A 12,260-nucleotide genomic window follows, 5' to 3' on the forward strand; every position below is an offset into this window, starting at 1 on the left:
GATCGGCTATTTTCAAATGGCCGAAATGTATAGGGCTGAAGTGGTTATAATGTATGTTTTTTAATAATAATCTAAATCTATAAAGTAACCAAAAAAAATTGGAAACACTCCAGTAACGTAAAAAAGTCCTCAAAGTACAGTACTTAAGTAAATGTACTTAGTCACTTTACACCACCACTGCATGATGCCACCCCTTGCAGGTTACAGGCCAGGTGCAGTAGGCCAGGGGTCTTCAACGTTTTCAGGCCAAGGACCCCCTAGCTGAGAGAGAGATGAAGCAGGGACCCCCTCTATATTGTATAATATTGTGTTTCAGATTAAACCTTTTTTTTTTCTTTGCTCTGCTCTTTTTTCTCCTCTACACTTATACCTCTTTGCCAAAAATAGCCGATCTACAAGCTCACAACGCCTCGAGGCGTTGTGAGCTTGTAGATCGGCTATTTTTGGCTAAAGTTCTCCTCAGAAAAGGGATGTTAGGGTTCAAGTGGTTAATGTAAAAAAAATAAAAAAATCATATCACACAAAGATTTGGCGGACCCCCTGTAGTAACTCTGAGGACCCCCTAGGGGTCCCGGACCCCCACACACACACACACACACACACACACACACACACACACACACACCCCTCCTAGTGCGTCCTTTATCGCAGGTTTTTCAGAAAAAGGCAGCTGCCTGCCTCACAGTGCTCCCTCCCTCCCTCCCTCCTCACTGAACAAACGCTATATTCATCTGCTCCAGCTTGCATCCAGTCACCGAAACTCCCTCATGCAGGAACTTCTGGTTACTTTTTCCCCCACCGTATGTTGAGCTACTACTGATCTGAACACGATGTCATTGATGCTGCCACGGGGCTCCGTTCATAGCCCTACGATGTGGAGGAGAATATGCGGGTTTTTTTGCGCGTGGATTCTACTGTTTTTGACCGAGGTCTGCGCGCAGACTCAAAGGAGGTATACTTTTATTCATATGTTTTTTCTTTCCTTTTAAATGCTTTTTTTTAATGAATGAGCAAGGTGTCAAGGATCGTATATTCTTTACGGTAGGTAGGGAGCTACGGAGCGAGGAACAGCGTCTGTGTGTGTGTCAGTCCGATCTGGAGTTATTTCAGAGCAGTGGTTCTCAACCTGTGGGTCGGGACCCATCTTTGGGTCGTGGACCAATGGGTCATGAGTAAATGTCAAAACATTAAAAAAAAATCAATGATATTTTCAAAATAATTTCGTGAATAACAAATCTAAATAAAAAAAAAATCCATAAATTAGATTTTTTTTTTTAAGAAGTAGTGAAAATAAACTGATCTACAAGCTCACAACGCCACACTTCGCGCCGCGTTGTGAGCTTGTAGATAAATCTGCTATTTTCACTAGTTTGGGTACCGGGCAAACGTTTAATTTTTCTTTTGGGTCTTGAGCCAAAAAGTTTGGGAACCACTGATTTAGAGAGGAATCTGCAGTTGGCACACTGCTGCTTCTACTCAGGACGCATGGTGAGGAGTTATGTTTTCTGAGGCTGCCTGTTATGTTTATAGCTGTTTTATATGTCTACTGCGTTACATTTTAGAGATGTCGAAAATAGAAACACTCTCCCCCACCTTCCCAGACAAACATTCACCTGCGGCGGAAACATCACAGGGGATGAATCGGGCGTCATCGGGAGCCAGGGGTACCCAGGGGTGTACCCCCCAAACACCAAATGTGTCTGGAGGATCACTGTGAGTCCAACTTGAAATGTTTCGATGTGATCAAATTCCTAGTCCACTCACACAAAGATGACAAAGGCACTATAGTGTGGGAATGAAACGACTGATCAACAAATCAACAACTTCACAAAGCCCAACTTTATCCTTGCCACACACAGTTACCCTAAACAGTAGTTTACTGTATTACATTTTAAAGAGTCAAGCTGATAATAATGGCTGGAACTGATTAGTGGAAAAGTATAGCCCACAGGAGCATGCAGGTCTTGTTATTAAATACCCTACCTGCTGTTAAAAATAAGTCAAAGCTGGTAAACACAGTCTGTCTATTCAATCAGCAGTAATAGGCTTCCTTCATGTTTGTAGGTACTGTATACATGTTATAATAATTGTAGATACGACTGGCATGTTGTTATGACTCTTGTAATCCACTTGAAAGGACCTTGGTATTCTTTGTGAATTCACTGTCTATAGGTCCCCGAGGGCAAAGTAGTGGTGCTATCATTCCGCTACATTGACCTGGAGAGTGACAACCTGTGTCGCTATGATTATGTGGATGTCTACAGCGGCCATGTGAGTGGTCAGAGACTCGGACGCTTCTGCGGGACGTTCAGACCCGGCGCGCTGGTTTCCACGGGCAACAAGATGCTCATTCAGATGGTATCCGATGCCAACACTGCCGGGAGTGGCTTCCTCGCAGTCCATTCTGCAGCTAACCCACACGAGAGAGGTAGGCACTGAGATGGTACATCGATATGGGTGTAGATATTACTTTTGTAATAGTGCGGGTGCAAGGTTCACATACTGAGCCACGTATGCCCCAGACCCATAGAGAGAGAGAGTTATGACACGCTTTGATCTCGCTGCAAAGCGTGCCGCTATATGGGCTATAGTTCCAAACATTGGAACTTCCTCATCGAGATAGAACAAGCATTTCAACATTCCATTCTTACAATGGGAGTCAACGTGTGGTGTCGTCACTCTCATATTAGATCACGCTGGTATGCCCCTGCTGGCACAGGATCAATCACCGATGTGACCCCCGTTTCCCCTGCATAAAAACTAATTTCAATAACTGTTAGGGATATATGGATGCAAAGCATGCACTCCACACTTAATGTACAGTATATATTATGCCTATAACAAAGCATGTTGTACAGGGTCACGGAGAATGAGTTGTAGTGTCTGAGTCTTGCCCGAGTAAAACAATCTGATAGAGTCCTGCGACCGTGTCAGAGGGTCAGCAAATTTACAAGGCTGTTAAACATGAGCTGGCCCAGAGAGGTCATATAGCATGTTAGCACTGCTAATCGTGGCCAGGACTTTACATCTCTCTATAAAGTTCACCTTTTCCATAATAAATCACTTAAAAGTACATTAAGGAGAAGCATAGGTTTTTTTTCCCTTTCTGCTTCAGGGCTTCCCTTTTACACCAGATGAGACACTTGATTTAAGGCTGCAGGATCTGGATGAAAAAGGAAGGAAGATCTCAACAATTCTCACAGTATGACGTGGAATTTCTCATGGGAATTCTTCTTTTTTTTCTTAGTAGAGCTACAGTGGAAGGGACAGGTCAGTATCAGTCAGAGTTGAACCATTCTGTTCTTCTCTCCGGTGTCGAATAGTCTTGCCCACTGTTTCGTGTGGAATTTTAATGGCCGAGTGCCTGGAATTACCTTCCTATCTATAACCATTACTAAGCAAGGAGTTGACAGCTGTAATGGACCATGTCTGTTAAGTAGCCTGCTCAGTTCTCACACAACAGATGGTAGTAGATAGAATGTTACTTGTCACACTGTACCAGAGAGTTGTCAAAAACTGCACAACACAACAACAAGTCCTCCATTTGTTGCGTATCTATTTTTGTCACTGTGGTTAGGTTGTAGCCTACTTGCCCACTCGGAGAGCCAAGAAAGAAAACATCAATTTAGAGTGCAAGTTTCAAAGTGCAGCCACGTTTTTTGGAGAGATCTCAGAGCTCGCCAGTAGAAACAACATATGTGGTTTTGGAACGATGTCTCTCAGATGCTTGAAGGCATCAGAAGCATGCAGAAGCCTTTTTACGAGCTCAGTACACAGGGGACCAAAGAGAGTAAGCAACTCATTAGGCTGCTCGTAATAAAAAAAGAAGACTCTGAGAGCACTGATTGTGGTAGCCAAGTGTTAAATTACAGGATTATGTCATCTACAAACGTTCGCATCACTGACTCATGCCTTCAGGGACTATGTTGGAATCAAGTGTTCTCACTTGAACGTATCCTTTGGAATTGTTTGGCTTCTTTATTCATTCAAATAAAATCCAATCAATCAATCAATTAGGGCTGCAACTGTCAATTATTTTCTTAGTTATTATTTACCGATTAATGTCGTGCTTTCTAAATATATATTTTATTTTTATATATCAACAAATCAACAAAGTGTTATTTTATACCTTGTCTCGCAAAGGTGTCATGCAAAAATAGCTGACCTACAAGATCACAACCGTTGTGTGCTTGTTATTTTCACAGTTCAATGAAATGCCCAAAATAGGGATAGATTTTATTAAATGATCAATTATCGATTGTTTTATAAACAATTACATTGAATACCGGTAGTTTGATTAGCTGTTGCACCCTTACAATCAATCAGTCATGTTGTATGCCACATTAATTCTAAAATGTATATATGTGTGTGTGTGTGTGTGTGTTTGTGTGTGTGCGTGCGTGTGTGCGTGCGTGCGTGCGTGTGCACGAGCGCGCGTGTGTGGGGAAGCTAGCTGACTATTCGCTCATATGAAATACTTTCATAGTTTCTGTCTACTGTGATCTCTGTTCTTTTTAGTGATAGCCTACTGAATCAAAGATGCTTCCCTGTATGAAAAGGTGTGGTATATTGAAATAGCAGTAATCAATATTGTAATTTAGCTTAAGTAAATGTTATTAATGAATATAGTCCAGTATAGGTTTTCATATTGATACGCAACTCCGCTTCCTCCTCCTCCCAGGGGACCAGTACTGTGGCGGTCGCTTGGACAAGGCCTCAGGCTCCTTTAAGACTCCCAACTGGCCAGAGAAGGATTATCCCGCTGGGGTTACATGCTCCTGGCACATAGTAGCACCAAAGAACCAGGTCAGAGGTTGTCAAGTGAAATTAATTAATTTCAACAGTATCAGTATGCAAAATGCAGAGTTTGATTCTAAGACGCTGTGTATCCATATATCGAAAAGCTGCATTAATTCAGTAGTTGCTCCATATATAGAATTCAGTTAATCAGAGCAGTAGCATTTTGACAACCAAGAAGTTAGTTTCGATGCTTTAAATCAGGGGTGTTCAAAGTTTTTCAGGCCAAGGACCGCCTAGCTGAGCGGGAAATGAAGCAGGGACCCCCTCTATATTGTATAAAATTGTGTTTAAGATTAAACTTTTTTGTTTTACTTGGTCTGCTCTACTTTCTCCCTCTACACCTATACCTATACCAAAAATAGCCGATCTACAAGCTTTGGCGCCCCCCCCCCCCCCCCCCCCCCGTAGTAACTCTGAGGACCCCCTGTTGAAGACCCCTGCTTTAAATGTATTATAATACAGTATGTGCTTATCATGTAGCCTTCTATTAATCATCATTATTCTTCTAAGACTAGGACCTCTGAAAAACAGTGGTTATCAACTTATCATATAGCATTGACATTTCTTTTTTCAGAGAGACATGTGTGTAATGGTTGTGGAACAAAGTTCCACAACCCTCCCCCCTGAAAATTATAGGGTACTCCTTTTAATCAAATAGTCTAGCCTAATATAACTGTTTGTGACACAGGATATCCTTTTTGTGGCTTGTCTTCCATTTGCAGATTATAGAGGTGAAGTTTGAGAAGTTTGATGTGGAAAGAGATAACTACTGCCGCTATGATCACGTCTCTATTTTCAACGGGCCAGAAATCAATGACGCCAAGAGGATTGGGAAATACTGTGGAGACAGTCCCCCAGAGTAGGTGATACTGTACTGCTCGCATACACATACACACCACAGTTAGAATGTTGGCCCCCAGAATAGGAATTCTAGGGTTCATGTGGTTAAACAGCCATTAACAGAGGAGATTGTGTGCACATCTTGGACCTGTATTTAGGCCAGGTGCTGGACATCAAGGCAAGAATAAAGGAGAAGGTAAAAACATCATCTTTGAAGACCTATAAGGTCAAAACGTTGCACCGTTGATAAAATAAATTTCGGGAGCTTTAAACCAGTGTGCGGATGTTTTTTTACCTTCTCCTTAAACAACCATTAAAACATCTCCTCCATCTCTTCATCTCACCATACTTGGAATGTTCTTTTTCTTTCTCTGCAGCCCAGTGTTCTCAGAGGGGAACCAGCTTCTGATCCAGTTCCTGTCTGACCTCAGTCTAACGGCGGATGGCTTCATTGGACACTACAAGTTCAGACCCAAGAAGTTTCCCATCACAACAGTGGCCCCCACAACCACCACACAGCCAGTGACCACCAGACCTATACGTAGGTAGCACCGTTCATCCCCTCACCAGTGGTGTCATTTCTTTACTTAAGTAAAAGTATCAATACCACAATGTAGAAATACTCAGTTACAAGTCCGGCGTTCAAAAGGTACTTGAGTAACAGTACAAAAGTATTGGCATCAAAATATACTTACAGTACTCTGCAGTACGTCCCATTTCACAAGTTCAGTCATGTATAAAAATCTTTTATACATGACCGGGCTGGGTTGCCTAGCCAGGGCTCTGTTTTGCCCTATAACTCTTGAACCATAGGCCTTACAATAGAAATCGTTTCCCCCATAGATTCTTTGGATCATGACGCAACTCCCCATATAGGACTCACCATTTCCACCCAACGAGATTGCCTACCATTTTTAACAGATTATTTTCCAAAACTCACACAAATCGGTACACAATGACATTATGTATAATATGACTCATGTGATCAACATGTATCAGTCATAGTTTTCATATTCCGTTCCAATTGGCTATGAAAATAAAAAAATCAATCAAATTGAAATCACACTTTGAGGGGGCCACTAAACAACGCAGAGCCAAAAGCAATTTCACTTCCATCCATGCTACTAATGACACTGCTTGTAGCAGAGATCTGTCTATGATTAGTAGATCCAAAGTGGTAGAGGAATGTGTGAAGCTACAGTTTGTTCTTTGCAGATTTCTGTTGTTGGCGGGACAACATTTAATATCAGATGATCGCAGATGAACACAGTCTGGAAGATAAGATGTTTTTATGTAATATACAGTGTGCGGGCTCTACCTCTTTTAATATTAGTTTCTTTGGCCTAGCACACACTGTCGATGTGCGTGAAATTAGGTATGCTCATGTAATATACGCTCAGATGTTCTTGCCCACCCACACTTAGACACTGTGTTGTTGTTTGTTGTTGGGGGGGGGGTTATTCACGCGTGGAAACAGACACGCACAATCACAGCTTCTTGTTTTCTTACACAAACTCACATTCCCCCACACACACTGTTGTATTTTCCCTTCGTCAAGCCAGTTTTTTTTAGCGCCTCAAACTCACAATGACGTGATATGGTGACTGATCTTTTTCGTTGGCTTATCATCTTCGTCTTCTTCCTCTCCAGTAAGAATAACAGTCGTCATATTTTTGGTTTTCTCCCCTATACGAGTTCTGTGGGCAATGCAAGATCCTCTGCTCTAAAAACAGATGTTATCCGCATGCTCTACTTTAAGCATGGGCTACATGTGGTACAGTCAGTGTCTATGAAAATGGAGAACCTAAGTTGAGAGAGCCTCTCCTAAGTAATAGCTAACACGTTTTAAATGGGGAACACCCATACCTTTCAGTACATCCTCGAACTTAGTATGCAAAAAGACCGCAGTGGGCCAACATTACCAGATCTGATTGCATCACTGGCAGGCACAATTGTAGTTACTGGATGTTCTTTTTCTGTGTCTCTACAGCCCTTAAGTATTCCGTAGCCCTGTGCCAGCAGAAATGCAAGAGACGAGGAACTCTGGAGAGCAATTACTGCTCCAGCAACTTTGGTAAGAAAGTCACGGCACTGGCAGTTACAACTGTCAGTTGCGCCTCAACTTGCTATCGCTCATACAGTACCGCTTCAACTTTGTAGTTCACTCTTCTAGACATTGTAGATAACCTTACTCCTTAGACAGGCAGCATTAGTGAGGAGCATGAATCCAAGATTGAGAGCAGATAGTCCAAGATTCTCATCAGTGTTGGCCATCATTGCATTTGCAGCTTACAGTCCAAAATACATTTTTCTTTTGACAGACCACCTTGTATTGCTGGCTTTGCTGCTTTGATCTGTCGTTTTGCATCTCAAAAGCTTCCTTGATAGTCTGTCAGGAGGTGAGAGAGTGTGCAGGACATAGTTACCCCCAGAGTAACACACACACACACACACACACACACACACACACACACACACACACACACACACACACACACACACGCATGGCACGCATGGCACACACACACACACACACACACACACACACACACACACACACACACACACACACACACACACACACACACACACACACACACACACACACACACACACACACAGTAAGGTAAGTGGCTGGCAAATGAACGTTTCGATTCAGGCTTGGTTTGCTGCTTGCTACCCTCGTCTGTGGTGTTTTTCTGCAGTTGATGTTTACCACATGTTGTGAGATTGGCATTTCAAAGAGAGTTCACACAGATTTGCATTAGGAAATGAGGGAAGGCAGGCAACGGTGGTGGTGGATGTGGACAAGCTAGCTAGTGTTATGCAGTGTGCAGAAGCAGTAAAGTACCATAATGTTGCATCACACATTTTACTGTACTGTATGGTGAGGCAGAGGACTGCAATGTCAGGAGAGGGTGTCAAATGTATCATTTAAAAAATAAATAAGATTGTTACAAAAAAATGTCAAAAACTTTTTTATCTACAAGCGATCTGCAAGCTCACAACGCGTCACGTCGCAATAGCTGAAATGCGTTCATCAGACTACTGTGCACTTTAAATAAATCATCTGAAAGGTTGTTTGTGCAGAGGAGACTATAATTGTTATACTACAATTATACTCAACATACTGCCATTCAGCCGTTACATACTGCATTTGTTGGTGGACGCATGTGCAATAATCTTAACCCTTCACACGACCAGTTTCTGATATCTTTTCCAATTTGGGCAGCTTTCTTTGAAACTAAATTCAATCTGCGTAAGGAGCTGCTATGACTTTAGCAGCCCACATATTAGCTATTATGCACAGCGGGGGACTATTAATTCAACTTGGCTGCTTCTCATCTCACAATCACAATTCTCCATCCCCTGTGTGTGTGACAGTAATAACTGGGACAGTCATCACGGCAGTGATGCGAGGAGGCAGTATGTATGCCACTGTCTCCATCATCAACGTCTACAAAGAAGGCACCTTGGCCATCCAGCAGGCTGGCAAGACCATGAGCACCAAAATTGTCATCTTGTGCAAGAAGTGTCCGTTCGTCAGACGAGGTGAGTTTACAGGTCAACTGTTCAGATGAAATGTGCTCAGTTTTCACCAGGAAGGTAGTTTATTTTCGTGTCCAACGGTAATAACTGTCTTGTAACAGATAATGTTTTAAGAAAGCTGTGTTAAGCAGACTGTTCTGAATAGCGCACGACTCTGAGTTTGCCTTCATTGCGGCGGTGTCGAGCTCTTTCCACTGAGCTTACGCCGGGGCGTAAAGGTGAGCGGCACAACTCACTGTCCAGATTGACTTGAGTCACGCGTTCCATATGTTTACATGCGTGCATATAAACGTATGGAATACAGACGTGCTGCTCGGTGGAGATGCTGATGTGTGGCCCTGCCTGAATGTCTCTGCCGTTACGCCACTGCATTCAGGCTATTTGTGTGTGACCTCACCAGGCTTGAACTACGTCTTCATGGGCCAGGCGGACGAGGACGGACGGGGGAAAATCGCTCCGCACCACTTCGTCATGGCCTTCAAGACGAAGAACCAGAAAGCCCTCAATGTGCTGAAAAACAAGCGCTGCTGAGCCCCGCGCGCGACCTGAAGCTCTCCGCTGGGATGGACGTCATCAGCCAGGAACGGGAAGGATTGAACTAATAGTTGGTTGATCACTGGGTGATATACTGCCTGCCTGGCCCACAAGGGAGATATTAGCTGGTTATAATAAAAGTTATCAGAGCACTAATACACAAAACGTCCATAGCTCTTCAGTATGAATAGATACAGTATGGGTAACTTTATATTTATTAAAGATACTGGGGAGAATTAAGTCATCTTCTTTCACTATTGCTGTACCTTTGGCTTACAGTACCTATTGTGTTATGTTAACGTCTTTACGTTTTGAGACTAGAACTGATTGGCAGTGAATTTAATTGAAATCTCCATCCCTAGACTCTTCCTATTTCATTCCCATCGAGCCCCTAGACAAAGGAATGAGAGATGAACTTTGTCCTCAATGTAGAATGAGTGTGACAGTAAACAGGGACAAGTTTGACGTGCAGGTTTGGGATGACAACCATTTATCAGCTCGTCACACTGGCCTCTGCAGATGCCTGGTGACAATACTGTAGGCTATTCATTAATTCTTTCAGCTAGTTCTGTTTTCCATATTAGGTTTTTCTCCTTTCAGCTGAGTCTGTATTATGCAAAGTGAAGAATGAGTGTAATCTCATATCATGTTTTATGCATTTGTATGCAGCAAAAGATGAGCGATATTACTTGGGAAGCAGAAATGTAAATGCTTGTTCAACACGCTTTGAGGAATCTCATCAGGAATATGTGATGGTGGACTGATTTCTGTAGGAATATTGACAGTGTTTATAATCTGCCTTAATATCCTATGTTCAATTTGAATTTGACAAGACATGGGACATTTCTTATGTGGTAGAAATAAGTGCAATAGTTAATATATAGGACTTTGCTGAATTTATTTTGTCATGGTGGTTTTATGAGAAACTACAGGGCCACAGCTTCTGTCGTTACAAGAATACTTCACCCCCAAAATTATTATTTTTCTTATCAATTACTCACCCGGTGAAGCCTTGAGTTTGTGTGTGTGTGTGTGTGTGTGTGTGTGTGTGTGTGTGTGTGTGTGTGTGTGTGTGTGTGTGTGTGTGTTTCATTTGCTACACGGTGAATGAAGAATCCAAAACAAAGCAAATGCTTCAAGAAAATAGGGGTGCAGGATTAACAACAACAAAACAAAAAATCTGTTTAAACGCCAACACAGATCTCAGAGTATAATTCAAGTGCCTTGCATCCCAGCCTATGTCCTCATTACTCCCAAAACACACATTTGTACTGAAACTTTAGTATTTAAAACACTTACGGGATAAACAGTCTCACTCAACTAACGCTGTGTCTGGTGTTCAACACAGCTGAGTTCACACGTGTGTGTGAACGATGTGTGCGCGTCTTTCGTGCATGAGACTTGCGATTTTTTAATATCGTTTGGCTGAATTCATCAAGTAAGAATTCATCAAGAATCTACATTGTTGGATTCTTCATTCACTGTGAAGGAAGGTGACAAACACAAATTCTCCACAAATTCTAGGTTTCACAGGATGAGTAATTGATATGAAGTATTCCTTTAATGGACGCAAAGCATGCCTGTCAGCGCAGTCACTTTTTCAGCGTACTTTCATTGTTTTTTAAACTAGATATATTAAATGTAAAAAAAAAGTATTTTCATATGAAAAAGTCTGAATGTTATTTATATTTAAATTCCTTTATCACCTGCCCAAATAAAAGCCCCCAAAATATATATTTTGTATTTGTTTGTTTGCTTGTTTGAGCTCAAAGTTAACCCATTAAAGCCGGGAAAGTATCTGTGTCATTTTAGATTTTAGCATTGGCTATTCAAAAATAGCAGATATACAAGCTTACAGCACGTCACTTCGTGCTGCGCTGCGAGCTTGAACATCTGGTATTTTTGAAAAATGGTGAAAAGTTGTGCAAATCTTTGCACATTTTTAACTCAAATCTTTGCTTCTTGGGGTCCCTGGAACATTTTTCAGAAAACTATTAGGATTTAGAATACATTTATTTTTTTCTATCGATTAGTCACCCCATGGAGATATTGTTTTGTTTTTGTGCCATTCCTAAGCCAATAACTTGATGACCAGCGGACCAGTAGGCAGCGGATCCGGTAGGAGACACAAAGGAGACTCTTTGAGTCTCCTACTGGAACCGCTGCCGGTCATGAATTTATTGGCTTAGGAATGAGACAAAAACAAGATAATATCCATGAATTCAAGTCTCCATGGGGTGACTAATCGATAGAAAAATCAATTAGTCAAAAGTCATTTTGGGGGTGAACTATCCCTTTAATGGGGTAAATTATCATTTGCCTGATGGTACAAACTTGGCCTAGCTCATAACAATCCTGTGTCCTGCCTCTACAAAAGTTAGCACAGTTCTGCTCTACTAAGCATGAGACTGGGTCAAATCTACTCTGCACAATGTGACTCTCACGTGGATTGGACCGCTGGGGTGGAACAGATGGCTGCATTCTGTTTTTGAATACCCATCTAGCAAAAAAATCAATCAATCAATCAATTTTCATTA

The 12,260-nt window shown here is 42.0% G+C and overlaps 1 protein-coding gene across 2 annotated transcripts; it reads left to right on the forward strand.

Annotated features, from left to right (window-relative positions):
* The first annotated feature begins 734 nt into the window (after positions 1-734).
* pcolce2b (procollagen C-endopeptidase enhancer 2b) lies at positions 735-11,439 on the forward strand. Of its 2 annotated transcripts, none has more exons than XM_084049182.1 (9): positions 735-952; positions 1,602-1,713; positions 2,173-2,428; positions 4,682-4,806; positions 5,523-5,659; positions 6,018-6,181; positions 7,631-7,714; positions 9,025-9,192; positions 9,590-11,439. In XM_084049182.1, the coding sequence occupies exons 1-9, from the start codon at positions 831-833 to the stop codon at positions 9,718-9,720; spliced, it is 1,299 nt and encodes a 432-aa protein (XP_083905308.1). In that variant the 5' UTR covers positions 735-830; the 3' UTR covers positions 9,721-11,439. The 2 variants fall into 2 exon arrangements, with proteins under 2 accessions (XP_083905308.1, XP_083905309.1); XM_084049183.1 differs by having other exon boundaries at positions 821-952; positions 2,265-2,428.
* The last annotated feature ends 821 nt before the right edge of the window (positions 11,440-12,260 follow it).

The sequence above is a fragment of the Gymnoscopelus microlampas genome, assembly GCF_963454915.1.
Source record: "Gymnoscopelus microlampas genome assembly, chromosome: 22".
Classification (NCBI taxonomy): Eukaryota; Metazoa; Chordata; class Actinopteri; order Myctophiformes; family Myctophidae; genus Gymnoscopelus; species Gymnoscopelus microlampas.

Bases quoted from the DNA above. Each gene is read 5' to 3' on its own strand.
- pcolce2b (XM_084049182.1), top strand. From the start codon at position 831: ATGTCATTGATGCTGCCACGGGGCTCCGTTCATAGCCCTACGATGTGG. The intron at 6,182-7,630 runs GTAGGTAGCACC...GTGTCTCTACAG, and splicing joins AGTGACCACCAGACCTATAC to CCCTTAAGTATTCCGTAGCC. The intron at 9,193-9,589 runs GTGAGTTTACAG...TGACCTCACCAG, and splicing joins GTGTCCGTTCGTCAGACGAG to GCTTGAACTACGTCTTCATG.